The sequence below is a fragment of the Lepus europaeus genome, chromosome 4 (assembly GCF_033115175.1).
Source record: "Lepus europaeus isolate LE1 chromosome 4, mLepTim1.pri, whole genome shotgun sequence".
NCBI lineage: Eukaryota > Metazoa > Chordata > Mammalia > Lagomorpha > Leporidae > Lepus > Lepus europaeus.
The window spans coordinates 61,395,922-61,421,819 of NC_084830.1; the positions used below are offsets into that span (position 1 = coordinate 61,395,922).

General features: G+C 37.1%; 1 protein-coding gene across 1 annotated transcript in view; it reads left to right on the forward strand.

Annotated features, from left to right (window-relative positions):
* Positions 1-2,658: 2,658 nt before the first annotated feature.
* Positions 2,659-25,898, forward strand: part of SNX16 (sorting nexin 16) — a 37,402-nt gene continuing 14,162 nt past the window's right edge. Inside the window, exons 1-5 of the mRNA XM_062188306.1 lie at positions 2,659-2,848; positions 4,790-5,264; positions 8,883-8,969; positions 11,024-11,172; positions 23,306-23,375. Of these exons, the coding sequence (XP_062044290.1) occupies positions 4,890-5,264; positions 8,883-8,969; positions 11,024-11,172; positions 23,306-23,375 (681 nt within the window). The 5' untranslated portion in view covers positions 2,659-2,848; positions 4,790-4,889. The remainder of the gene's footprint in view (positions 2,849-4,789; positions 5,265-8,882; positions 8,970-11,023; positions 11,173-23,305; positions 23,376-25,898) is intronic.

The window sequence follows — 25,898 nt, forward strand, 5'->3', positions numbered from 1 at the left end:
CATAATTTGGGTAAAATGTCTTCTTCATATACAATCAATTATGACATAAATTTTTTAAAAAAGTGTAACAAGAGTGATATATTACAAAAGCAGCCAATAGGAGCCCAGACTTGTGGAAGAGAAACCAATTCCTGAGAAGGGGGAAATGCTAAGATTGAGGAAGCCTCCTAAAGAATCACCTCCTGACTACACATCCATTTCTCTGTATATCCAGTTACCAATACCTATTTAATGTTCTGTGAAATTATACCATTGGTGAGATCAAAATGCCCTTCTAGGGATCCATGTATTATATAAAATTAAATTAATAAAAGGGATAGAAAAAAATTTCCGTTATGCTGCAAGTTAGGATGTAAACAATTCAATTTGTGAGAATGGTATAGAGTGAACAGGAGCTGAACTAAAATATTCCATAGAAAAGAACTAGCCATAAGGTACAGTCTGTGATAATGTCATCATTTTTTACTTTGACCAACCACAAGATATTCTGTCCTTAACATAACTGACCAACAAACAGATGAGAAAAAATATTCAGTAACACTAGCCATTAGGGAAATGTAAATAAAAACCACAGAAGTATCATCTCACTCCAATTAAAATAGCTATTACCAAAAAGTAAAATAATAAAAACAAATACTGACAAAGATGTGAAGAAAAAGGTACCCTAATACACTGTTGATGGGAAGCAAAATAGCCATTACAGAAAACAGTATGGAGATTCCTCAAAAAAACTAAAAATAGACTTATCATAAGTCCTAGCTAAATCATTTCTGGGAATATATCCAAAAGAAATGAAGTCAGCATATGAATGAGATACCTGCACTCCCACATTTATTGTAGTACTATTCACAATAACAAAGATATGGAATCAATCTAGATGTTCATAAATGGATGAACAGATGAATAAAATGTGAAATACATACACACACACACACACACACGGATATAATGGAATATTACTCAGTCAAAAAGAATGGAATCTTGACACTGGCAACAAAATGGATGCAACTGAAGATCATTATACTGAGTTGAAATAATCCACACACAGAAAGACAAATGCCACGTTTTCTCTTGTTTGTGGCATATATATACATACTTCAAAAATGTGTGGATGCTGTATTGTTTGGGATATATGTACAAATATTGTCTTCCCTAAAATATACTCCTTACAAAATAATACACCCTTCTTTCCTAATTTTATGATCTTTGTCATGAATCTCACATTATGCAATATTAACATATACAGCTTTGCTTTCAAAAACAGTGTATTTATATGTCTATAATATTTTCATATGAGGCAAATACAACAAAATGTCTTAAAAATTGCTAAATCTATGTGTGCTCACTGAACTCTTTATAATTTCATTATTTTAAATATTTTAAAATGAAAAGAAAAATGTTTTCTTTATTACTACAGATGCTTACTAACTTCTTGAAAGTAAAATCTAGGCATTTATTGGCACCAACCACTACAGGAAATAAAGAAAATGTGTAGTATGTATACTCTGTTATGTGCCATTCAATAATTTTTGAAGAAAGCTCTTTTATTCAGAAATTTCAATGGCCTCTTTTACATCTTTATTCTTCTACATGTAGAATGTAAACACCCTTACTTCCTGAAGGTTTAGCTTTCCTTGTTCTCCTGGATATTGGACAAGTAGTCCTCAAAACAGGTCCCTTTGCTATTACCTGAAGCCCGGTTCACAACAGAGGGAGATATTTCAAGACTTACTTTTCTTTTTGCTTTGTTTTTCTCTCTCCTACCCTTAGCTTACAGAACTCAATGGTACAACCGACACCATAAAAATCAAAACTGCCAAGTTTATACTGGCAACTACTTGTGTTTTAGTCCACTGTTTCTGAGGAATAATCTACTTTTATGTTTCATTCAATCTCAAAAGACAGTTTCTCTCAACTAAAACACATCATTACACCACAAATGAGTTTATCTGCTTATGTTAATATTGAAATTACTACCATCAATTTTTCCCAGTCTTGGGACTACTGAAAAGCCTTAGAAATCATGGAATTACTTCAACATCCAATAGCACAATTCTAATGATCAACAGGCCTGTAGACTAGTCTGAATCTCAGTATTTGCATACCAAAAAACGGCTTTCCTAATAATCTTAAACCGGCTTAACACTGGACCATTTGTGATAAAACTGCAAACCAGACGATTAAAAAACACTGCAGAATTTCAGGGGGTATCTGCCAATGCGGACTTCTGAATTATGTAGGACAGGCAGGCTCTGTGTGGCGTTCTCTCCTCTCACTCTTCAAACGACTGTCATCCCCTAAAGCGCCTCTAATTCTGGAACCCAATCTATAGTGTAGCAGAACTACCTCAAACCGGTTATGACTACAAGTTCCATGATGCAAAGCATGAAGCCGGATTAACGTTAGCATGTGATGCCTCCTGGGAATTGTAGTCTTCTAATTACCTGTAAAACAATCTAGGTACCACAGTCTCTAGTTCTCAAAAGTTGACTTCAAACGTAAAGCTAACAGAGGGAAAACTCACTTCCTACCACGGAAGTAGATTTCATCCCGCCACAAAACAGCCGAAGCCGAACACCTCCAGTGAGCGCCTCCCCGGACTGGCGCCTTTCCCGCGACGTCACTTCCTGGATCGTGGTCCCGGGCCCGGCCCCTCCCCTCCTCCTCGCGGCGTTCCTGGGCCCGGCGGCCCTGCGGAGGCGGGGTGAGGTGGGCAGCCCCGGCTTTGGGGACTGAGAGTCACGTGAGCTTCTCCGTGTTGTGGGAGGAGACGAGAAGCCGCGGTGGAAGAGTCCGGTGTAACCGTCACCGGGAAGCGCGCTCGAGTGCGACTGCCGAGTGGACTGAGGTAAGAAGTGGAGGGCGAGCGCCGTCCGGGCTCCGGTGCGTGTGACACCTGCACCTCGGACGTGTGGCGGGCGGCGAGCGGGCCCGTGGGAGAGTGGAAAGGCACCGCGGACGCCGCCGTGCGTGTGAGAGGCGGCGGGAGGGTCTCGGCCCCGAGGGAGCCCAGGCAGTGGCTGGTGTCTGCGGCCGCACTCAGCCCCAGACCGATGCCCTTCGCGGACCTCGACCTCACCCTGCGTGGGTGGAGCCGCCCTGGCTGTCTGCATTTACCTCTGGCCGCGCGCTCCTCTCGCCCGCCCGCTTGCTCACGGGCGGGCCCCCGCGCGTGCCCGCGGCGGGACGGAGGTGACCGCCCGTGGAGCATCGCCTTACCGGGACCTGAAGTGACCACGGCTCCTCGTGAGCACAGAACGCTTTGCGCTCTGGCCGCGGGCGGCGGTGTGGAGGGGCCACTCCCGCTGTCACTACCTGGCGGCCTCGGGTGGAGGAGTGGCCAAGGGCAGGGCGAGCCCCCGGGCCTTGAGCAGGTGGAAGTTTTCAAACTTTTATTTACTTTTTTCTTTGGAAAGCCGTCAGGCGGAAGCTAGGAGCGGTGAATCAGCAGCTCAGGTTTCTTCAGTGTTGGTAATGGGGAGGATTGCCCAGAGCCACGTGCTGAGTTAAAACTCCTGTGTCAACCTCTCTCCAAGTCCAGGGCAGCCTCTCTTCCCCTTTCTCACCAGCAGAGTTAACGGAGATGAAGTTGGGCGGTCGGATCCACTGAGGTTTTGTGTAGTCCTGTCGTTTTGTTGGTCTTAGTTTTTACAATTTCTTATGAGGTTGGGAGTGGGCAACTTTACAGTAGCCTGTTTTTTGTGTTACTGTGAAATTTTTCTAGACAGGATATACTGGTCCTTTTAACAAGTTAAACATGAGAATGGTTTAAGAACCCTCAGATTATTGCAAAGCAGAGTTGGTGATAACTTGGGAGCTGTGGAAAATAAACTTTCAATGATTTAATCTTGTTAGATAAGAGTTTAATGTTCATTAGGTTTTATTTGTTGCTTAAATTTTTCAAATACAGTTGATCTTGAGTTGTATTAAATGTTACGTAAAAACATCTGATACCACATAGTATCTAACCTTCTGATTCAGTTTTTAATCCCTGTAAGTGTTTAGAGTTTCATTGATTAAAAGACAGTGGGAATAATTATTCCCTCATTTTTTTGTTCCCTCTCAAGATCGTATGTGGTACTGTCAGAATGATAAGCATATAATGCTGTCAGGACAATACACAGAATAAAGCTTCTGAAGAGTCTTAATTACTCTTCTTCCTACCAGTTCTTTTATAGAGAGAAAATTAGATCAAAATAAACATCATAGAAATCTTTCACCAAAAAATAAAATGGGAAACAAGTAACATGTAACATGGGTGTCAAAAATAAGCTCTTAGAAATAATTGGAATTAGGCCAGCGCCGCGGCTCAACAGGCTAATCCTCCACCTTGCGGCGCCGGCACACCAGGTTCTAGTCCCTGTCGGGGCGCTGGATTCTGTCCCTCTTCCAGGCCAGCTCTCTGCTGTGGCCAGGGAGTGCAGTGGAGGATGGCCCAAGTCCTTGGGCCCTGCACCCCATGGGAGACCAGGATAAGCACCTGGCTCCTGCCTTCGGATCAGCGCGGTGCGCCAGCCACAGCACTCCGGCTGCAGTGACCATTGGAGGGTGAACCAACGGCAAAGGAAGACCTTTCTCTCTGTCTCTCTCACTGTCCACTCTGCCTGTCAAAAAAAAAAAAAAGAAAAAGAAAGAAAAGAAATAATAGGAATTAAAGGAAGGGATTTGTAAAATGTGTTCATTCCAAATAAAATAACAGAGTGCCACAGAACTGAAAACATTTTTTTTTTCTATTGGATTTTGTTCCAGACTAAAGACTTACCCTTCAATATGTCCATCTCATTTTTAGGTAGTGAATTCCTGAAAAGAAAATAATGGATTGCATGTTAGTTGACCTCTAAGTGGCCGGACTCAACAGTGGGCACGTTTGTTGCAAAGGCCAAAAGAAGATGGCCACTCCTTATGTCCCAGTTCCTATGCCCATAGGAAACTCGGCTTCCAGTTTTACAGCCAACAGAAATCAAAGAAGTTCTTCTTTTGGCAGTATCTCAACAAGTTCAAACTCTTCCAAAGGCCAGTTAGAAGACTCGAATATGGGTAATTTTAAACAGACAACTGTTCCAGATCAAATGGATGGTACTTCATCTGTTTGTAGCAGTCCCCTCATTAGGACTAAATTTACAGGTACAGATTCTTCCATTGAGTATTCTGCTAGACCTAGAGAAACTGAAGAACAAAATTCTGAAAGAGTAAATTTTGAAGAGAGACCATCTACACCTACTATCCTGGGTTATGAGGTGATGGAAGAAAGAGCTAAATTTACTGTAAGTACTGACTGCAGGAGAAAGTGAAAGATTGGCTGACATGTGTGTTTAAGCCGGTGCTAAATTGATTAATATATAATATAACATAATTTCTTAAACATAAAGCTCTAATAGTTTTCATGGTATTAAATTCTGTCACGCTGTAGTAAACTTTGGTTTCACCTTAATACATTCTGTAAACCAGACACACCTATGTAACTAGCACACAGGTGGAGAAACATTATTAGTACCCTAAAGGCTCAGCTTGCTTGCTGCTGGTCAGAACCCACTATCCCAACACTTTTCTGATAACTTAAATTAGTTTTGATCTTTTTTGTACTTTATATAAATGGAATTATTGAGTATGCGCTCTTGGGTCTGGTCTCTTTCAGCATTGTATGATTTATCCTTGATAATAAATAGTAGGTAGTTCATTTTTATTACTGATATTATTCCATTATATAAATGTACCACAGTTTGGCTGTTTGTCACATGGATGTGTTCACCTCCTGAAAATTCATCAAGTTATATCCTCAAGGTTGGTGTGCTTCTTTGCATATATTTTATAGCTCAATGTATGCTGCTGCATATGTTCATATACATATCCAAAAATAAACACTACATAAAAAGGTAGTACAAAGTAATATATGCTGAATTTCAAATAAAGAATAGAAACAATAAATACTGTTAGACCATAAGAGAGGGAATGAGCAGCACTACACGTGAAGTTTTCAGTGAAAGCATGATTTATACAAGTGGAAAGGTAGAAGGAAAGCTTTCTCCAAGAGGTAAAACACCAAAGTGTTCTTTATCCTTCCTAGAGAAATAGTGTGCAGGAGCCACAGTGGTGAGTAGTGGAGGGAGGTATTAATTTTCTGAAACAGGAAAACAAAGTCAATATAGATTATTTATGGATAAACCTAATTATCAAATGCATCATTTATTCCTGCTCCAAAGATTTTCACTCCATTTATCTATTTTTTTTTTTAAATGAATGACTCCTAAAATGGTTTCTTTTTATACCCATTAGGATTCTCTTAGATCAGGATTCTCTGCAGACTTTAAAGGTCATCCATATAATCTTGTTCCCCCAGACTTACATATTACAAAGATAAAGATGGAAATAGGAGCCAGCATTGTGGTATAGTGGGTAAAGCTACCACCTGCAATGCCAGCATCCTATATGGGCACTGCTTCATGTCGTAGCTGCCCCACTTCCAACCTAGCTCCCTGCTGATTGCCTGGGAAAAGCAATGGAAAATGACCCAAGTGTTTGGGCCTTTGCCACCCTGTGGGACACCCAGATGAAACCCCTGACTGGCATGGCCCAGCACTAGCCATTGCAGCTTTATGGGGAGTAAGCCATCAGATGGAAGCTCTCTGTCTCTTACTCTCTTTCTCTCTCTCAATAACTCTTTCAAAATAAATAAACTTTTTTGAAAAGATATGGAAATAATCTTGTTCTCTGTTCTTACATGTTACACACATAACTTGCCCCTTATTTCATAGCTAAAGGATTTTGTGGTGTGTGTTTGGCACAGCAGTTAAGACACTCATGTCCTGTATTGAATGCCTGGTTAGAGTCCTGGCTCCTCTTCTAATTCCAGCTACCTGCTAATGTGCTCCTTAGGAGGCAGCATTTGTGATGGCTCAAGTACTTAGGCCCTTGAAACAGATGGAATGTTTGCCTCCTGGCTTCAACCTGGCCAAGGCCAGCCCAGCCCAGCCATTACAAGCGTTTAGAGAGTGAACCACTGATTGGAAAATCAGTCTCCCCTTCTCCACTCTCCCCATCTCCCTCTCTCCCCCACTTTTCCCTTTTAAATAATACACTTTTGAAAAGAATTTCATTTCATTCAGCAAATACAGAGTACCATAGAGATTCTGTCATCACTGAGTTTTAAAATTTTACCTTTTGGGGCCGGTGCAGTGGGTTAACGCCCTGGCCTGAAGCGCCAGCATCCCATGTGGTCGCCGGTTCGAAACCTGGCTGCTCTACTTCCTATCCAGTTCTGTGCTATGGCCTGGGAAAGCAGTAGAGAATGGCCCAAGTCCTAGGGCCCCTGCACCCGCGTGGAACACCAGGAAGAAGCTTCTGGCTCCTGGCTTCGGATCTGCACAGCTCCAGCCATTGCAGCCAATTGAGTGAACTATCGGATGGAAGACCTCCCTCCCTCCCTCCCTCCCTCTCTCTGTCTCTGTCTCCCTCTCCACCCCGCCCTGTATAACTCTGAATTCCAAATAAATAAGTAAATCTTTTAAAAAAAATTTTACCTTTAAAAATAGAGGCTTTTTTTTTTTTTTTTTTAGATTATTTACTTGAAAGAGATACACAAAGAGGAGAGGCAGAGAGAGAGAAGTCTTCCATCCACTGGTTTACTCCCTAGTTGAACACAATGTATAGGTATGGTTTGTATTTCAGACTTGATTAAAACATTGATCCTATTTAAAAACTTTGGTAGTTAGATTTTAAAATGAAATTATGTAGAATAAATGCAGCTATTTTTCATAGCTTCTTCAAGCATATTTGCCTCTTTTATGAATTTTAAAAAGTGTTGGTATACGTGGTACTCCAAATCCCATTAAGTTGGCAGGTACCAATGCCATCTTGTTAAAGTGATTAGTTTAAGTTCATAGCTGATCATAAAGATAAGATTAAGGGTCAGAGGGATCACATAAATAAGACCAAAGTCTGCTGATAATAATTGATAGAATTAAAAAGGAGAGAACGGTCCTACTTCGGAAGCGGGATACACAGCAGACTCATAGAATGACAAATGCCCTAAACAGCGCCTTAAGGCATTCAGATCTGGCTAAAAAGCCCATGAGAGTATTTCAGGCATGGAAAGGCAAGACACTGTGGCAAAAAATGGCCTAAATGAAAGACCTCTGTGAGATTCCGGTGGAAAGAAGGGGCCATCAAAGAAGGAGGTACCTTTCTCTGAAAGGATGAGAGAACTTCAACTTCGAGTATGACCTTATCTAAATAAGGTCGGAATTTGTGAACTCAAGAGACTTCCATAACCTTGGCAGTTCATGATAAGAGCCTCGGGTGATCACTGACATAAATAAATCAACAAGAGTCACTGTGCACTTGCTCCCCATGTAGGACCTCTGTCCTTAATGAGTTGTACTATGAGAATTAACAGTATAACTAGTACTCAAACAGTACTTTATATTCTGTGTGTCTGTGTGGGTGCAAACTGTTGAAGTCTTTACTTAGCATAGAGTTGATCTTCATTATATAAAGATAATTAAAAATGGATCAGTGAAGAATGGGATGGGAGAGGGAGTAGGAGCTGGGATGGTTTGCAGGTGAGAGGGTGGTTATGGAGGGAAGAACCACTATAATCCAAAAGTTGTACTTTTGAAATTTATATTTATTAAAAGTTTTCTATTAAAGTGTTGGCATAAAACACTTTTTGTTAGCAAATGAGTTCTTTATTAGTGTACACAGAAAAAGCAGTTTGTCTCAAGTTTGTTACTTTGATATTAAGAAAACTTGCTTTGGTGCTTGTATTTGTATATTTAATGGTTTCAGTGATTGCCAATGTTTTTTACATAATAATTTCTGTAGTCTGGCTTATCACTAAAAGTCTTTAAAATATCAGGCTTGAATTTTTAACTCTCTCTCCCCAGGTGTATAAAATACTTGTAAAGAAAAATGCAGAAGAAAGCTGGGTAGTTTTCAGAAGATACACTGACTTCTCCAGGCTTAATGACAAAGTGAGTGCTTTAATAAATCCCAAACTGATTTTTCAATTTTGATTTATTATTTTTTCCGTAACTCCTCTTGAATTTGTATTTTTTTCTCCTTTTAATTATTCAAGTAAAATCTTTGCTAGTTTCCAAAAATATGAAAGAGTTTCACTTTAATAGCCTTGAAGGATATTAAACAATTTCATTTCAATACCTTAAGCCCCATTTTTACACATTTTTATGAAAAAGAAATCATTGTAAAAGTGATTAATTAAAATTATTAACAGAAATATAAGTGATTATATAATCTTTGGCATTTGAAAAAGACATATATATAAAATCCGTTAACTTACTATAAAATTGTATGAGTACAAGAAAATGAATAAAAAATTATTTTAACATATTATGTTTTTCTGTTGCTACATAACATTGCCACAGACGTTATTGTTTAAAATAATACATGGTTATTAGGTGATGATTTGGATGCATTTAGCTGAGTTCGCTTCCTGGAATCAAGTAAGCTCAGAGTCTGGCATTGTAGTTTAGAGGATTAAGTCACAACTTGCAACGTTGGCATCCCATATCATAGTGCCAGTACAAGACCTGACTGCTCCACTTCTGATTGATTTCCCTGCCAATGCACCTGTAAAGGCAGCAAAAGATGACCCAAGTGCTTGGGCCCCTGATACCCATGTAGAAAACCGGGATGGAGTTCCTGGCTGGTGGCTTCAGCCTGACCTAGACCTGGCTGTTGCAGCCATCCAGGGAGTAAACCAGCTGATAGAAGACCTCTCTCTCTCTCTCTGCCTCCCTCTTTCTCTATTGCTCTGCTCAAAATCAAGCTGTTGGCACAACTGAACTCTTAATCTGGAGTATCTGGGGAAGAATCAACTTCCAAGTTCATTCAGGATGTTGGCAGAATTTAGTTCCTTGAAATTATAGAACCAAGATCACTGTTTCCTTACTTACCAGAGATCACTTTTACCACATAGAGACATTATTTAGACAAGGTCATAATCAAAGTGGAAATTCTCTCCTTAGAGAAAGGTGGCTCCTTTGATGGCCCCTTCAGAAATGCCCTCTTAACCATGGAGGATACATTCCAACAGCCCCAGTGTGTGCCTAAAACTACAGGTAATACCAAACCCTATACACAGTTTTTTTCTATACTTATCTGTCATAAGAATTGAATTTACTAATTAGGCACATTAAGAGCCTAACAACAACTAATCATAAAATAGGACAGTTACAGCAGTATACAATAATAAAAATTATGTGAATGTGGTCTCATTCTCTTTCAAGTTGTCTTATTTGCACTGTACTCACCCTACTTGTGATGATGTGAGATAATACCTACTTGAGATGGAGATGAAGTTCAATGAATGATGTAGTCGTTGTTACTTAGGACACTACATAAGGGATACTTGAGCGCAAGCACTGTGATACCTTGGCAAATAAGCAGGAGAATTGCAAATTTTTTTTAAAGATTTATTTATTTATTTATTTGAAAGAGTTACACAGAAAGAGGAGATGCAGAGAGAAAGAGAGAGGTCTTCCATCCACTGGTTCACTCCCCAATTGGCCGCAACAGCTGGAGCTGAGCCAATCAGGAGCCAGGAGCGTCTTTAGGTGTCCTACGTGGGTGGAGGGGCCCAAGGACTTGGGCCATCTTCTGCTGCTTTCCCAGGCCGTAGCAGAGAGCTGGATCAGAAGAGAAGCAGCTAGGTCTCGAACCGGCACCTTTATGGGATGCTGGTGCTTCAGGCCAGGGCATTAACCCACTGTGCCACAGCGCCAGCCCCGAGATTTGCAAATTAAAACCATGGTGAAGTGCTACTACACATTCACTGTAATGATTAGCATTAAAACATGGAAGATGTCAAGTTTTGGCAAGGATAACAGCACCTACAACTCCACTTTTATTAGAAGTTAAGAAATAAAACGAGACACAAAAAGTGTAGCTGAATCTAATTCTCTTATTTTAGGATTATTTCACTAATGAGTTCACATAGTCAACTGGGTAGATTTTGTAAAATTCATATAATTGTGTTAAACATTGTGCTTTCTTTTTTCTTTTTCAGTTAAAAGAGATGTTTCCAGGCTTTCGATTAGCACTTCCACCAAAACGATGGTTTAAGGATAACTACAATGCTGACTTCTTAGAAGATAGACAATTAGGATTACAAGCATTTCTTCAAAATTTAGTAGCTCATAAGGACATTGCTAACTGGTATGTAATAAATTGAAATAAGTGGTTATGAAAACATTCCAACTGACTTAATCTAAAGAATTAATGTAGGACCACAATTACTCATGCACAAAAATATAAAGTAAGAATATAATTACTTATCATTAATAAAGCATTACATGGAATTTTCTTCTTTTCTGTAATAACTTTGGCATTTTATTTTTATCAAAGTTTTTAAAGTCAGTAAAGTGAAAAATTCAGTACTCTGTTTGCTCAAACTACCCAATGAAAAACTTAGAATTTAGTTTTTTAGTAATCACTCAAACAAATGGCTCAAATACTAGGTAATATTTGTTACACCTAAGTGATATAAAATATGAAAATTATGAACTTACATTAATACATAAAGATGGCAATATGAAAATACTAAATGCCATTAAAAAGGGAAGGAAAGAATCTATATAGTTTTTTTTTTGCTTCTGGGTATATTTATAAGAAAATTGCTTAATGACTTAATAGAACTATTTTGAGAAAAAGAAGATGGCATTTACAATGCAGCAGTAGCGTATTATATAGATATCTATATCCATAACTGTGTTTAGCAATTTTTCACATAAATCTAGGAAACAATTAAGAAAACCATTCTATACCACTTTTTTACCTTTTTTCTCAGCCTTTATGTATATTACCTTGTATTACACATAAAGCACATTTTTTCATGTTCTTCCTGCTTTTTTGATTTGTGCTGCCTAAGGTTGATGGCTTCCCAGAATCCCTGCCTGTTTCTCCTCATTTTCTTTAAGCGAGACCCTTTCTCCCTACTCCAGATTCATATACTCAACTGTCTTCTTAATACTTCTCTCTGATATCTCTTAAAGTTACCTGAGACCCAAAAAAACATTTGAAAGAGTAGTCGCCAGACTTTCCCACATTTTCAGCAGCATCTACCCAGCACATATGAATCATCTTGACACACTGACACATCCCTAGGTACCTTATTCCTTCTTATTCCTTCCTGTATGTTTTAAGTATCACTCCTCTATTTTTCTTCAGCTCAGCTATCATTACCCTAATCCAAGCAGTTATCTCTTCGTTAAATACTCTAAAATCTTTCCTGTCGGTCTTCTTCATCCTCTTTTATTTCTGATTGACCCTTCACCCAGAACCACTTTAAGAATGGGTTCTTTTCTCAGTGTCTGGACCAGCTGTTCTCCGCTGGGGCTGAGTGTCACCTAATGCCTATTGTATGTAATTAATTGAACTGCTATACTTCTAGGGTGATACACTTTTCCTTAGTTTTTCACATCACTCAGAATAAAATAATAATTAGTGTTAATTCAGCCACACAAAGCAGGAATAAAAAGTCAACAAACACAAATCACAAAGACAGCCTTTGAAGAAAATGTATTTTGTACTCTACCATGAAAGGAAATTTTACAGTGAAGAAGTTAACATCCTGTCCCCTTTCTCTTGTCCCTTATTCAGTAAACCTTATGTCTTTGTATTTAAAGAGTGAATTGAAATCAAATTTATTATTATATATGGCTATTCTATTTTATCTTACGAAATAGTAAATAATATAAACTTTGTTTATTAACTCATTTTATGATTCCTTGATTTTTTTAATAGGGACAGTGTACCTTAGCTGAAGTATTTACATACATCTCAATATTTTAATTACTGATAATAGCTCTCAGTTGTTGGTGTAGACTTTAGTAGGGACGTTGACGATCCTGTCATTTCTAAAACTGATTGCTTCAGAACAGTGGTAGTGGTATTGCTCCATTTACATACAAATGTTTCAGGAAAAGGAAAATCTCCTGGTCAAAAAAGTTGGGCAATATACATTGGTATTCTTCAAGTAATAAAGGTTCTAAGAAGTTTCTCATGAAATAATCTTAGCATATCTCATTTATTTAAAAGCCTTACTTTTGATGTATTATATCATTAGACATTTAGGGAATACAGTAAGATAAATTGAATTCACAATAGGTTGCTTATACCTTGTTTATTGAAGAGTACCCACTATCTTTTTCATGGGTAATAGCATTTTTTATTTCATAATGGAAAACATTTCTTAATAAATTATTGTTTAAAACATGAGTGAGGGGAGGAGAGAAAGAGTTATTTATATCTTAACATTTACCCTGTATCATACTAAGAAGGGTATACAAGAGCAAGTATATACTCATTTGTCTTAAAATTCAGTTAGAGAAATTAGGCTTCTGTTTGAACACAGTAAGGGAGTTTATGAATTGCTGCTGTGTATAATGTAGATGATAAAACTATGAGAACCTCAGAAAAGGGGAAAATAAGTGCTGTTTGCAATAATCAAATAAAATGATGGAAGTAGGAAGTGGAATTTGAGAGCCTAGAAGGCTAGATTGAGATTATGGGTAGAAAGATGGATATAAGTCAAAAGCAAATAATTAGAAGATACATAGAAAGACTGAGGCTCTTGCCAAATAGCTGTGAGTTGACAACCAGTGCCCATATGGGATACTGACATTGCAGGTGGAGGCTTAACCTGCTACACCACAGTCTTTTTTTGGTTTTTTGTTTTGTTTTTTTAAGATTTATTTATTTATTTAAAAGGCAGAGTTAGAGGCAGAAGCAGAGATAGAGGTCGTCTGTCCTCTGGTTCACTCCCCAAATGGCCACAATGGCCAGAGCTGGGCCAATCTGAAGCCAGGAACTTCTTCTGGGTCTCCCATGCTGGAGCAGCATCCCAAGGACTTGGGCCATCTACTGGTTTCCCAGGACATAGCAGCTGGATTGCAAGAGGAGCAGCCAGGACTTGAATTGGCACCCATATGGGATGCCAGCACTGCAGGTGGTGGCTTTACCTGCTATGCCACAGTGGTGGTCCCCCCACACACACCCCCGGAGTACTTTTTGAAATGCCTGTTAGAGACCCAGAGGAAGCTTCAGGTTCCTTGCTTCAGCCTAGCCCTGTCCCCAGCCTTTGTGGCCATGTGGGAAGTGAATCAGCTGATGGAAGATCTGTTTCTCCTCCTTTCTCTGTAATTCTGCCTTTCAAATAAATAGATTATATATTCCTGTCTGTCCTTAGCACTTCATAACACAGGCATTAATTTACCTTCATGTTGGCTAAGAGCTGGCTGTTACACAACTGGCAGTTATTAACATGCAACTTCTCCAAATGTGACAAAACAGTGGAAGAACGTGAAAACTGGGAGGATATTAAGGACTGTTAGTTTGAATGTTTTCAAAGCATATTGTTTTCAAATACATTTAGAAAACACAAATTTGAAAACAATATTTCCATGACAAAATAATTTACTAGAGATTTTGCTTGCTCAGTAATTACTTGGGGCTTAAAATATAAAAGGTGTCGTGACTGCACACAGATGAATTAAATACTGATCCTGCTTTCAAAAATAAAAACCAAATCAAAACATATATGTCCCTAAAATGATGATGTCAAACAGTTAGATCTCTTTTAAATGTGAGAAAGGCAGATAACTTTTGACTGGGAGAATTAGACAAAGCTTCCCAAAGGATGAAATTTGAAGAATGGACTTTAAAAAAATTCATGTGGGATGAGCTTTTGGCATAGCAGTTAAAAGGCTAAGATGCTACTTTGGACACCCACATCCCACATCTTAGTCCCTGGTTAGAGTTTTAACTCCACTCCTGATTTTACCTTGCTGCTAATGCAAACCCTGGGAGACAGTAGGTGATGATGGCTCAAGTACTTGGGTCGCTGCCACCCATGTGGGAGACCCAAATTGCGTTCTTTGCTCCAGGCTTCAGTTTATCTCAAGAATTTGGGGAGTTAACCAACAGGTGGGAGATCCCTATCTGTCTCTGCATCTGTGTCTGCCTGCCTTTCATATATATATATGTGTGTGTGTGTGTGTGTGTATAATATTGCCGAAATAAAAAATTAATGATATTTAAATCAGGAGAGAACAGATAAAAAAGGACATTACAGATGAAAGAGAATGTTGTAATCCAAATGCAGAAGTAACAAGGTATAAGTTCAATACTCAATACCAGGAACAGTTTGTCAAGGGGAAGGACACGTAAAGATAATATTATATAATCTGTCATAGTTAAAATATAGCTATTTAATATGTTTTATATATAATTTTATATTATATAATATATAGCTATATATATTATATATTTTGCTACTTTGAAATCAATCAGTTATAGTAGATATGTTACTTTTCTGTTTTCAGAACTAGTCCACATATATCCTATTCACCAATTTTTTTCTCCTTTATAATTCTTAAAAATTATGTAATTTTCCTTATTACTATCCATCTGTAAGGGCTTCCATACCAAAAAAAAACAGTGTTTAAATTCTACATTTGTTAAAAAGTTCAAGGGGATTTGGATTAACCATAGTCCATATTTAAAAAAAAAAAAAAGGTAATAGCCAAGCATTTACGTGAGGGAACAATTCAAAGAAATGATAGCATTTACCCTTTAAAAAGAAAAGGTATTTGGAGGATATGATCGCCGTTTTCACATATTTGAAAGATTGTAATGGGATAAAGAATTAATCAAATAGATTAGCCTTAGAGTTGTGCTTCTCCAGTTGTAGTGTACCTGTGAATCATCTGGGGATCTTGTTAACACTGACCCTGAATCAGTAGGTCAGAGCTGAATATTCTGCATTCCTAACAGATTTCTAGGTAATGCTGATACTGCTGGCCTAGGGACCTCATTTTGAATAGCAAGCTGACACATAGAATTCAGAATAATAGTAAAAGTTAAAAATGAAGGTGCTATCCACTCAGATAACAGTTTGTTATCATTTCAAGTTGTCCTATATAAAAGTCTTCTAAAAAGTGAATTTCTCTTTACCATTAAATATTTCAGAGTCTAGATAACTGTAAGTAGTTTTAAACAGGAAATTATTAAATGGGATACATTTGGTTGGAGGACAACTCTCAGGTCTTTTCTAATCATAAAAATTCAATAATTCTATGTGCTTTTTTAATAAGAATACTTAAATATAACTTTTATACATTTTGAACATGAACTGACTTCTCTCAGGAAATTTTTGTTAATGTCTCTAAATTGGTTTTATATATAAAGGTATTATCAAGACAGTTGTGTTAATCTTAGTATTTTTATAAAATGAAAGAACAATTCAGTTACATATGCAAGTAGCTAATATAACATATAGTAAGAATCAACACAGCTGCTAAGATTAGTTCAGTAGTTTTGCCACAAAATGTTATTCTGGTAGGAGCTAAATTGTGAATGTTATAAGTAATAAAGCCAGGTATTTCCTATTTAGAGGCATGCATTACCTAATGAAATTGGATCTCAAAGACCTTAAGTAAAGCTAAGTTTTCTGGGCTTAAAAACAAAATAATTGTAGGCAAATTGCTTAACTGATTTTAATCAGTGTTCTTGTTTGAAAAATGTGGTATTGGGCTCAGTGGTCTCTCAGAATCTCCTTGTAAAATTTTTCATGTCAAATTCTTTTTGGTAAGCTTTTTAATGAATCTTTATTAGTTGAAGTCATAGTATCAGAAACAGCTAGGGCTTTGAGTTTGTGCTATACTAAGCCTACTTTCTTGTGAAAGTAGGAGTGTCTATTAAAAACTAAATTCCATCTCAAATTTGCTAATTGTACTACAATTTTATCTATACCAGTGGATAGAAATTTGTTTTACAGGCCATCAAAAAAGTCAGTACCGTTCTCTGAAGGGAGGAGAGAACCACTTTGAACATGGTCTTGTGAAACAAGATCGGAGTTGGTGAACTCAAGAGGCTTCCATAGCCTTGGCAGCTCATGACAAGAGCCTCGGGTGATTATTGACGCCATAAATAAAGAGTGTCAGTTGTTAAATCAACAACAGGGGTTACTTTGCACCTGCTCCCCATGTAGGACCTCTGTCCTTAACGTGTTGTACTATGCGAATTAACGGTAAAACTACTACCCAAACAGTACTCTATACTTTGTGTGTCTTTGTGGGTATAGTCTGTTGAAATCTTTACTTCGTATATACTAAGTTGATCTTCTGTATATAAGATAATTGAAAATGAATCATGATGAAGAATGGGATGGGAGAGAGCATGGGAGATGGGATGGTTACAGGTGGGAGGAAGGTTATGGAGAGGGGAAAGCCACTATAATTCAAAAGTTGTACTTTGGAAATTTATATTTATTAAGTAAAAGTTAAAAAAAAAATTTGTTCTAAGTAGTCTGTTTCATAAGTTACTTTCTAATTGCATAACTCTTACAAATAAATATGTTATTTGTTAAATATCTATTCTGTGCTGTGCTCGTTGATTTGGATATCATCTGCACAGTCCAGAAGTGTATCTACTTTTTTAGGGAGCAGACTGCTTGGTAAATAGATACTAATAATACAGCATAACAAGTCCTATGAAAGGAATCTTTTTTGTGAGGTTTTTGTGGTTTTTTTTTTTTTTTTGAAAGCTTTTATTTAGTAAATGTAAATTTCATAGGTACAATTTTTGGATTATAGCAGTCCTTCCTCCCATACCTACCCTCCTAGCCCTAAACTGGCCCACCTCCTACTCCCTCTTCCATCCCACTCTTCATTAAAATTCATTTTTAATTATCTTTATATACAGAAGATGAACTCTATACTAAGTAAAGGTTTCAACAATTTGTAACCACAAAGACACACAAAGCATAAAGTACTGTTTGAAGACTAGTTTTACCATTAATTCTCATAGTACAACTCATTAAGGACAGAGGTCCCTAAATGGGGAGCAAGTACAAAGTGACTCCTATTGTTGATTTAACAATTGATACTCTTATTTATGACATCAGTGATCACCCAAGGCTCCTGTCACAAGCTGCCAGGGATATGGAAGCCTATTGAGTCCACAAACTCCGACATTATTTAGACAGGACCATAATCAAAGTGGAAGTTCTCTCCTCCCTTCATAGAAAGGTACCTCCTTCTTTGATGGTCCGAGAGGAATCTTTTCAAGGTACTATGGTATTGCATAGAACATTAATCCTACAGAGGATAAAGAAATTTAGTCAGGGTCATAAAGGATGAGTAAGAGTTAACCAGGTAGAAGTAGGAAAGGTGTGCCAGGAGAATAGGCACCAGCATGAACAAAGGCACTAAAACATGAGACAACACAGTAGGCTGGAGGGTGCACTGTTGCTGAAGTGTCAGAGGTGCTTCATACAACACAAAGAACTCGGCTTTGTTCTGCCTTGCTAGAGGAACCCTGGATAGATTTCTGAAGTATTCTGGATTAGAAGGGGTGAAGCTGATGATGGGGATACCAGTGAGCTAAAAGTATCTAGGCGGGAGATGACTGCAGTCCCCCACTGTCAGGCTATCACATCCACCACAGGAACCTAAATGTGAACCCTTTAGCCTCACAGCCATGCACCCATCTCATACAGTGCGACCTTCTCCCTTGATCCCTGAGTCCTTAGACTCAAGGTTATATTTAATATCTACTTTTTCATTATTTTCTTTTATCTATTGGAGGATACCAAAGAGAAATATAAACTGGTATAATATTTCTGTTGAAATCCCTCAGTAATGTTTTTGTACAGTGACAATTTGTGCCTAATTTAGCTTTGGCGGAATTGGTATCTGGTGTTTCTGGTACATTTTACCTAATTCTTAATTATTCTTTTAATGAGTTATAGGCCTTCTCCTAGTGTGTTTTGTTTGCTTTTAAAATATACATTTTGAGATGAATATTTGGCATGATGGTTAAGACACTGATTAGGGCTCCAGTTTCCCATATCAGAGTGCCTGGATTCAAATCCCTGCTCAACTCCTGATTCCAGGTTTCTGCTAATAGATACCCTGGGAAGCAGGAGGAAATGACTCAAGTAGTTGCAGCCCTGCCACCCAGGTTGGTGACCTGGACAGATTTCCTGGCCCCTGACTTCAGCCTTTTCCAGCCTCAGCTTTCATAGCATTTGAAGAGTGAACCAGTGGATGGAATAGCTCTCTCTGTCTCCCCCCTCAAATAAAAATTTATACATGAACACACACAAACCTGTAGGGGGAGAAACAGAATGCACATTTGGCTGTTAAATTACTGACCTTTTTCAAAAAAAATTGTGAACTGTAAACAAATATGAAAGAAATAGTAACTAACTATAAAGTGAAGATTCACTGGATAGAATTAGATTAAATGCATAGTCTGAAAATACAGGAGGACTCTTAAGAACACATTTTTAGGAGAATAAAAAAAAGGAGTTGAAGTTACAGTGAAAATTTGCTCTGATAATAAAAACAATGCTAAAGTATACTATCTGTATTCTCCCTGTCTTCAAGGAATTTAAGCTGACAACTAATCCCAATTTTTATTTGTTTCATTATTTATTTGAGAGGCAGCAAGACAGAATGCTACCATACACCAGTTCAATCACCAAATGCCCACAACAGATGGGGGACCAAAGTCAGGAGCTGGAAACTCATCCCAGGAACCCAATTTTTTTTCTTTCTTTTTTTTTTTTTTTTTTTTCTATTTGACAGATAGAGTTAGACAGTGAGAGGGAGAGACAGAGAGAAAGGTTTTCCTTTCCCCAAATGGCTGCTGCTGCCGGCGCTGCGCCAATCCGAAGCCAGGAGACAGGTGCTTCTTCCTGGTCTCCCATGCGAGTGCAGGCACCCAAGCACTTGGGCCATCCTCCACTGCCTTCTCGGGCCACAGCAGAGAACTGGAATGGAAGAGGAGCAACCGGGACTAGAACCCAGCGCCCATATGGGATGCCCATGCCACAGGTGGAGGATTAACCTAGTAAGCCATGGTGCCTGCCCCAGGAACCCAATTAATTGAGCCGTCATTTGCCACACCCTAGGATCTATTTTAGCAGGAAACTGAAATCAGGAGCTGACCCTGATAGTGAAACCTGGCACTCCAATGTGGAAGGTGGGCATCCTAACTTGGGGTATCTTCACTGCCAAGCCAAACACCCACCCCCATGATGCCAATTTTTAAAGTGGAATTTTCCCAGGCATACTAAAAACATACTCTACCTAATAAAAGGAATTGGATGATATAAAGTATTTGCTTTTAATTCTAGATTGTGTGGTTTTTTCTTAGATAGGTTTCTTTCTTTTTTCTTACCTAGTCATTATCATAGTCAAATAGAACAAACATCAAAGAATGAACCCAGAACAGAAATTAGGGTATTGTATTGAACCTATCAGTGAACAACCAAAATTCCAAAAAGTAAGCAGAACGTTGGCAGACATATGATGTCAATAAATATTGAGTCTAAATAAAATTTTTTCAAGCAGGAGTAAGAGATTCCTAGGGGGGAAAGAGATGTGTCAGAATCGGTGAGAAGAAAGAAATTATTTTCTCACTTTCTCTTGTGTGTCCTCTACTTGTGTAGGAATGGAGTTTGAGGGTGTTGACTCTCTTCCTCCTCTACCTTCTAAAGAGAAAATGTATCGAACCTCTGAAAAAGTGTTTTGTAAATTAAAATTGTAAAGCCAATTTCAAATTTCATTCTTATACTGCAAATTAAAGAAAGTAGGATATGGAATGTACCTGTGGAACTATATTTTAAAATATTTAAGAAATCTTTTTTATTTCATTTAAGTAGTACTCTAATAAACCATAGAGCATGAAGATTTTTAGGGAAGTATAAAGAAATAGAATAGCACTCCAAAAGATTCATGCAGCTGCTGGGCACACTGTCAGCACCACTGTTAATCTTGGCTAAAGTTCAATTGGAAACTAAAGGTACAAAAAGGAATATGTGTGTGTGTGTGTGTATGCCTTTACCCACTTTTCCTTTCCTAGAAACACAGCCTAATAATTAGATTAACCTGTATACATTAAGTCACTATTAAACTATAAGGAAATTTGGATATTAACCAGTAAGAAAATAATCTGTCACATTTCACTGTCATACATTGAAAGCATTAAATAAGACCCTTCCATGTGCTTCTTAAAATTTCCCTTTCAATTGTAATTGCTGTTCTCTCAGATTTTACCCAAATCCCAGATCAGTTTTATTTCCTTTGGCTTGTTCTGAACTCCCCTCACCCTGCTGTGGCTCCTTTTTATCTAATAGGAGTTACTCCATTATGAATAATGGGTAGGTAAAAGTCTAATAACTGAACCAGTAGACCATGTGGTAGTCCTGTTCTCTGAACTATTAAACCAACTGTAATACTCTATAGGCTACAACTAAATAGAGATATAGAGAAGTTGAATGTAATCAAAGAGAAGTGTTCAGCAAAGAAAAGAATCCAAATGAACCCAAACATAACGCAATGGAATTTAAAAAGTGCACATTTACACTCTCTACCATTGCACTTATCTGACAATGGACAAGTCATTTTACCTCTCTGAACTTTAGTATCATTTGCGAAATGAATATATAAAACCTTTTCTAACCTCAGATGATTGTTGTGAATATTAAATAAAATACAGTATGTGAAAGGATTTTGTGTGTAACATACTATGAAAAAATATTAGTGTGTTAATATTGCTCTTTGGAAATAAAAACTTACGAAAATGGATAGTTTTTTTGATATATGTTTAGGGTTATTATGTGAGAGAATGTCCCCAAAAGACAGAACTAAGATGTCACAGATAGAAGCTACAAGGAGAAAAACTCCACCTTTGTGAAAGAAATAATATTCTAATTTTCAGTGTTATTCAAATTTGGGATAGTTACAGAAAAAAAGTATGACATCCCCCATCTTTGGCAGTGTGTAGGTATACTCTTGGCTGAACATGAAAAAGGAATAAAAAGTATATAATGACTGGTTCAAATAGACAAGTAGATCATATTTAAGACTCCTTCTCTGTTATTCCATGCTTATTAATACTCAAGTGTTTTCTCAGTTCCTCTGTGTGTCCTTTTTTTTTTTTTTTTTTTTTTTACCTATATTGTCAAGATTTTATATTCCAGAAATTATCTTATCTGGGTGCCCTACCACTAACTTTGTTTTGTCATTAGGCTCTTTTAGATTGTTTTCTTAATACCAGTTCTCTGTATTAATTCATAAAGTTTTTCTGTTGAAGAAAGTTTCATGAAAAATCCATTTATCACTTCATGAACATTCCATGTCATCATCAACCTTCCTGGCCTAATCTGAATGTAAAGCCCTCTTCCCTGTGCAGCATAGGATGGCATCTCCTTTATGTAGTATATCAAGAATCCATAGTCTTATCCTTTTACAAATGAAAAAAACTTAATTATTGTGCCCTGGGTTGTGGCATAGTGGGTAAAGCTGGCGCCTGTGAATCCAGCATCCCATATAGGCAGCAGTTCATGTCCTTGCTGCTCCACTTCCGATCCAGCTCCCTGCTGATGGCCCAAGTGTTTGGGCCCCTGCCACCCATGTGGGAGGCCCAGATGAAGCTCCTGGCTGCTAGCTTCTACCTGGCCCAACCCTGGCCATTGCAGCTATTTGGGGAGTGAAACAGTGGATGGATGATACATCTGTCTGTCTATCTGTCCTCTTGTAACTCTGTCAAATCAATAAATAAATTTTAAAAATCTACATTTATGTTTTGACATGCAAAAGAGTTATCTTTTGGTCCAAAACTGCTTTTTAGCAAGTTGATGGGGCCAGTGGAGGGAGTGGAGTGGTAATTTTTGTTAAAAGAAAGCTTTGTTATCTAATTTCTTATAATTGCAAAATATAGGCATAACAATACCATATTATCTCATTTTATTTTATAATTTATGATAATTCTGAAATGAGGTGATCAGAATTTTTTCTTATGAAGAATCTGGAGAAATATTTCAGTAAATTAGTATGGTAAACAAGACTTCAAGGGCACTCTGACTTGTTTCATAGTAAATGCTCATCATTTATTTTAAAAGTATCCACTGATCGAAAAATATATAAGTGGAGATTTATTTAGAAGTTATATTTATTCATAATGGAATAATGGCTTTCTTAAAGTAGTTCAGGTTTATGTTTCTTTGAAAGTCATAATAAGGCTAGTCCTATGGTTTATATGTAACAGTAAGTTTGGAATCTGTGTGTAATTAGAGCTTGAAAAATAGCTTAAAATCATAATTTTTGTAGTTTGATATTTGTGTTTGGTTACTTGTATGAAAACACATAAACAACTTAGTTTAACATGTCAGCAAAACCAGCTTGCTTAAAACACTGTATAGTTTCAAGATAACTTTTGCTTTTTGCTATCTTTTGTAAACTTATTTGTGTCCCAGCTAATTTTTTTTTCCTTTGAAAAGCCTTGCAGTGAGAGAATTTCTTTGTCTGGATGATCCACCAGGTCCATTTGATAGCCTAGAAGAAAGCAGGGTAAGTGCTGTATTATATGTCACATGAAAAGAGGAATAAGAAATATAGTACAGTAACCACATTATTTCTTGAGTGGAATAGCAAATGTAAAATATAATTTCAGACTGTGGTAGTTTTACACAAAAAGCTTTTAATTTTTGAGTCAAAGGTTTCTTTCATTGAAATAAATGACTTGGTTCATGAAAAAATAAAAATGCATACATATCATATAATCTATGAAGCTCTAAAATTAAATTCTGCGTTCTTTATTTTTACTGTCTCCACAAAATTAAAATGATTTGAAAACAACAATCAGTAGAACTTTTTATGTCCTGAGCTTTATTTCACCTAAGTGTCAAAGAATCAACAGTTAAAGTCAAGTTTAAAACTTAGCTTTGGAGGTGAAAGTGATTCTCTTTTTATCAATGCAGTACATGCTTGGTGTTCCTCAAATTACATTAATTGACGTGTTAAGGTGGCCTATTTCTTGAAGTAGTCTAGATTTACAAAAAGATTTAGTATAATAGATTAGCTAGAATTTTATGAAAGTTTTCCTCCAAATGTTTAGTGGTGTTTAAATGGGACAGATTTGATAGGTTTGTGGTATTTTTTCAATTAAACTGAATCAGTTCTTTGTGCTAGTGTGAATTCCATATCTTTTTGAAGCAGTTTTATTGAAGTTGAGTTTTCACACATAACATTTACCCACTGACTATTTACTAATCCATTGTAAATATACAATGTAATAAGTTTTAGTAAATTTGTAGAGCTGTACTTCCATCACCATAATTCAGTTTTAGAACATTCTCATCACTTCAAAAACAAAACAAAACAAAAAAATCCTATAAGTCCTTTTGTAGTTACTTCACATTCCCAGCCCAAGGCAACAAGTAATCTGCTTTCCATTTCTACAAATTTACCTTTTCTTTATATTTCATATTAACAGAATCATATAGTATCTGTACACATATAATTAGTACACAGTGCTAATAGTCTTTAACATACATAGTTTATATTATATGTAGTTGCAGTATATTCTAGGGGTCTTCCAAAAGTCTATGGATATGACTATTATAAAAATTGTGTGTAACATATGTTTTCATTTTTCTTGGATCTATCCCTAGTGAAATTACTTAATCATTTGGCAAATTTATGCTTAACTTTTTTAAAGAAATTGATAAACTGAAAGCTGATTTTACATTTTACCATTTTACATTCCCACTGGCTTCTCCATGTTCTCATTTGACATTATCTGTCTTTTGGATATTATAGCCATTCTCATAATATAATGTAGTGATATTTTATTATAGTGTTAATTTGCATGTGCTTAATGTCTTTCACTGATCACCTTTTCATGTACATTTTGCCATTCATATATTTTCTTTGATGAACTGTCTATGTAAATCTTGTTCGTTGTTAAAATTGGGTTGTCTTACTGATTTATAAGAAGTCTTTATTTTGGATACAAATCTGTATTAGGTGTATATTTTCTCCTACTCTGTATGATTCTTTTCATCTTAATGATATGAAGTACAGTTTTTAATTTTAATGAGGTTAATTTTTACCACAGGGCTTATGCTTTTGGTGTTATCATACGAAATCTGCCTGACCCAAAATCACAGTGATTTTTTTGTATATTTTTTTCTAGATGCTTTAGACTTTTTGCTCTTACATTTAGGTTTATGATCATTTTGAGTTAACATTTTTTACAAAGTATGAGATAAAGGGCTAGTATTGTGGCATGGTGGGTAAGGCTGCCACTTAAAACCCTGACATCCCACATGGTCACCAGTTCAAGTCCTAGCTGCTCTTCTTCCTTTCCATCTCCCTGGTAATGGCTTGGGAAAAGCAGCAGAAGATGGCACAAGTGTTTGGGTCCCTGTCATCTGTATGCGAGACCCTAGTGAAGTTCCTGGCTCCAGGCTTTGGCCTGGCCTGGTGCTAGCCATTGCGGCCATCTGGGGAGTGAAACAGTGGATGGAAAGATCTCTCTATCTCCCTCTATCTCTCTAAATCTGACTTTCCTGATCTTTGGTAACTAATAGAGTACAAAAAATGTAATGTATGTGAGCAAAATTGACATTTTGACATTTGATTATTGTTACAGTTCTTCTCTACTGTTGAGGAACAATATATTTTCTTCTTACAATTTGTTGAATTCTTTACTTAGTGGAGGGTTAAGCTTATGATTGTAAAATAAACTGAAAGTGTGTCATAAAAATTAAAGAAGGAAGGAAGGAGTAAAGGGAGGAAGGAAGGAAGGAAGGTGGGAGCATGGGCAGAATGGAGGGTAGGGTAAGAAATATCACTATGTGCCTAAATCTGTATAGCTGAAATACATGAAATTTGTTCACCTTATGTAAATTAAAAAAAAATTATAAGAATGCAAAACTAAGGAGAATTAAAAATGTAGACAACTCTATTTAATAGAATAGATCAAATAATATAAAGACCAAAACAAAAAAGAATGAAACTTATATCTTACGATTTCATTGCTTGTAGCCCTTCTCTATATTCCTATGGAACTGTGGTCTTTCTTCTTTT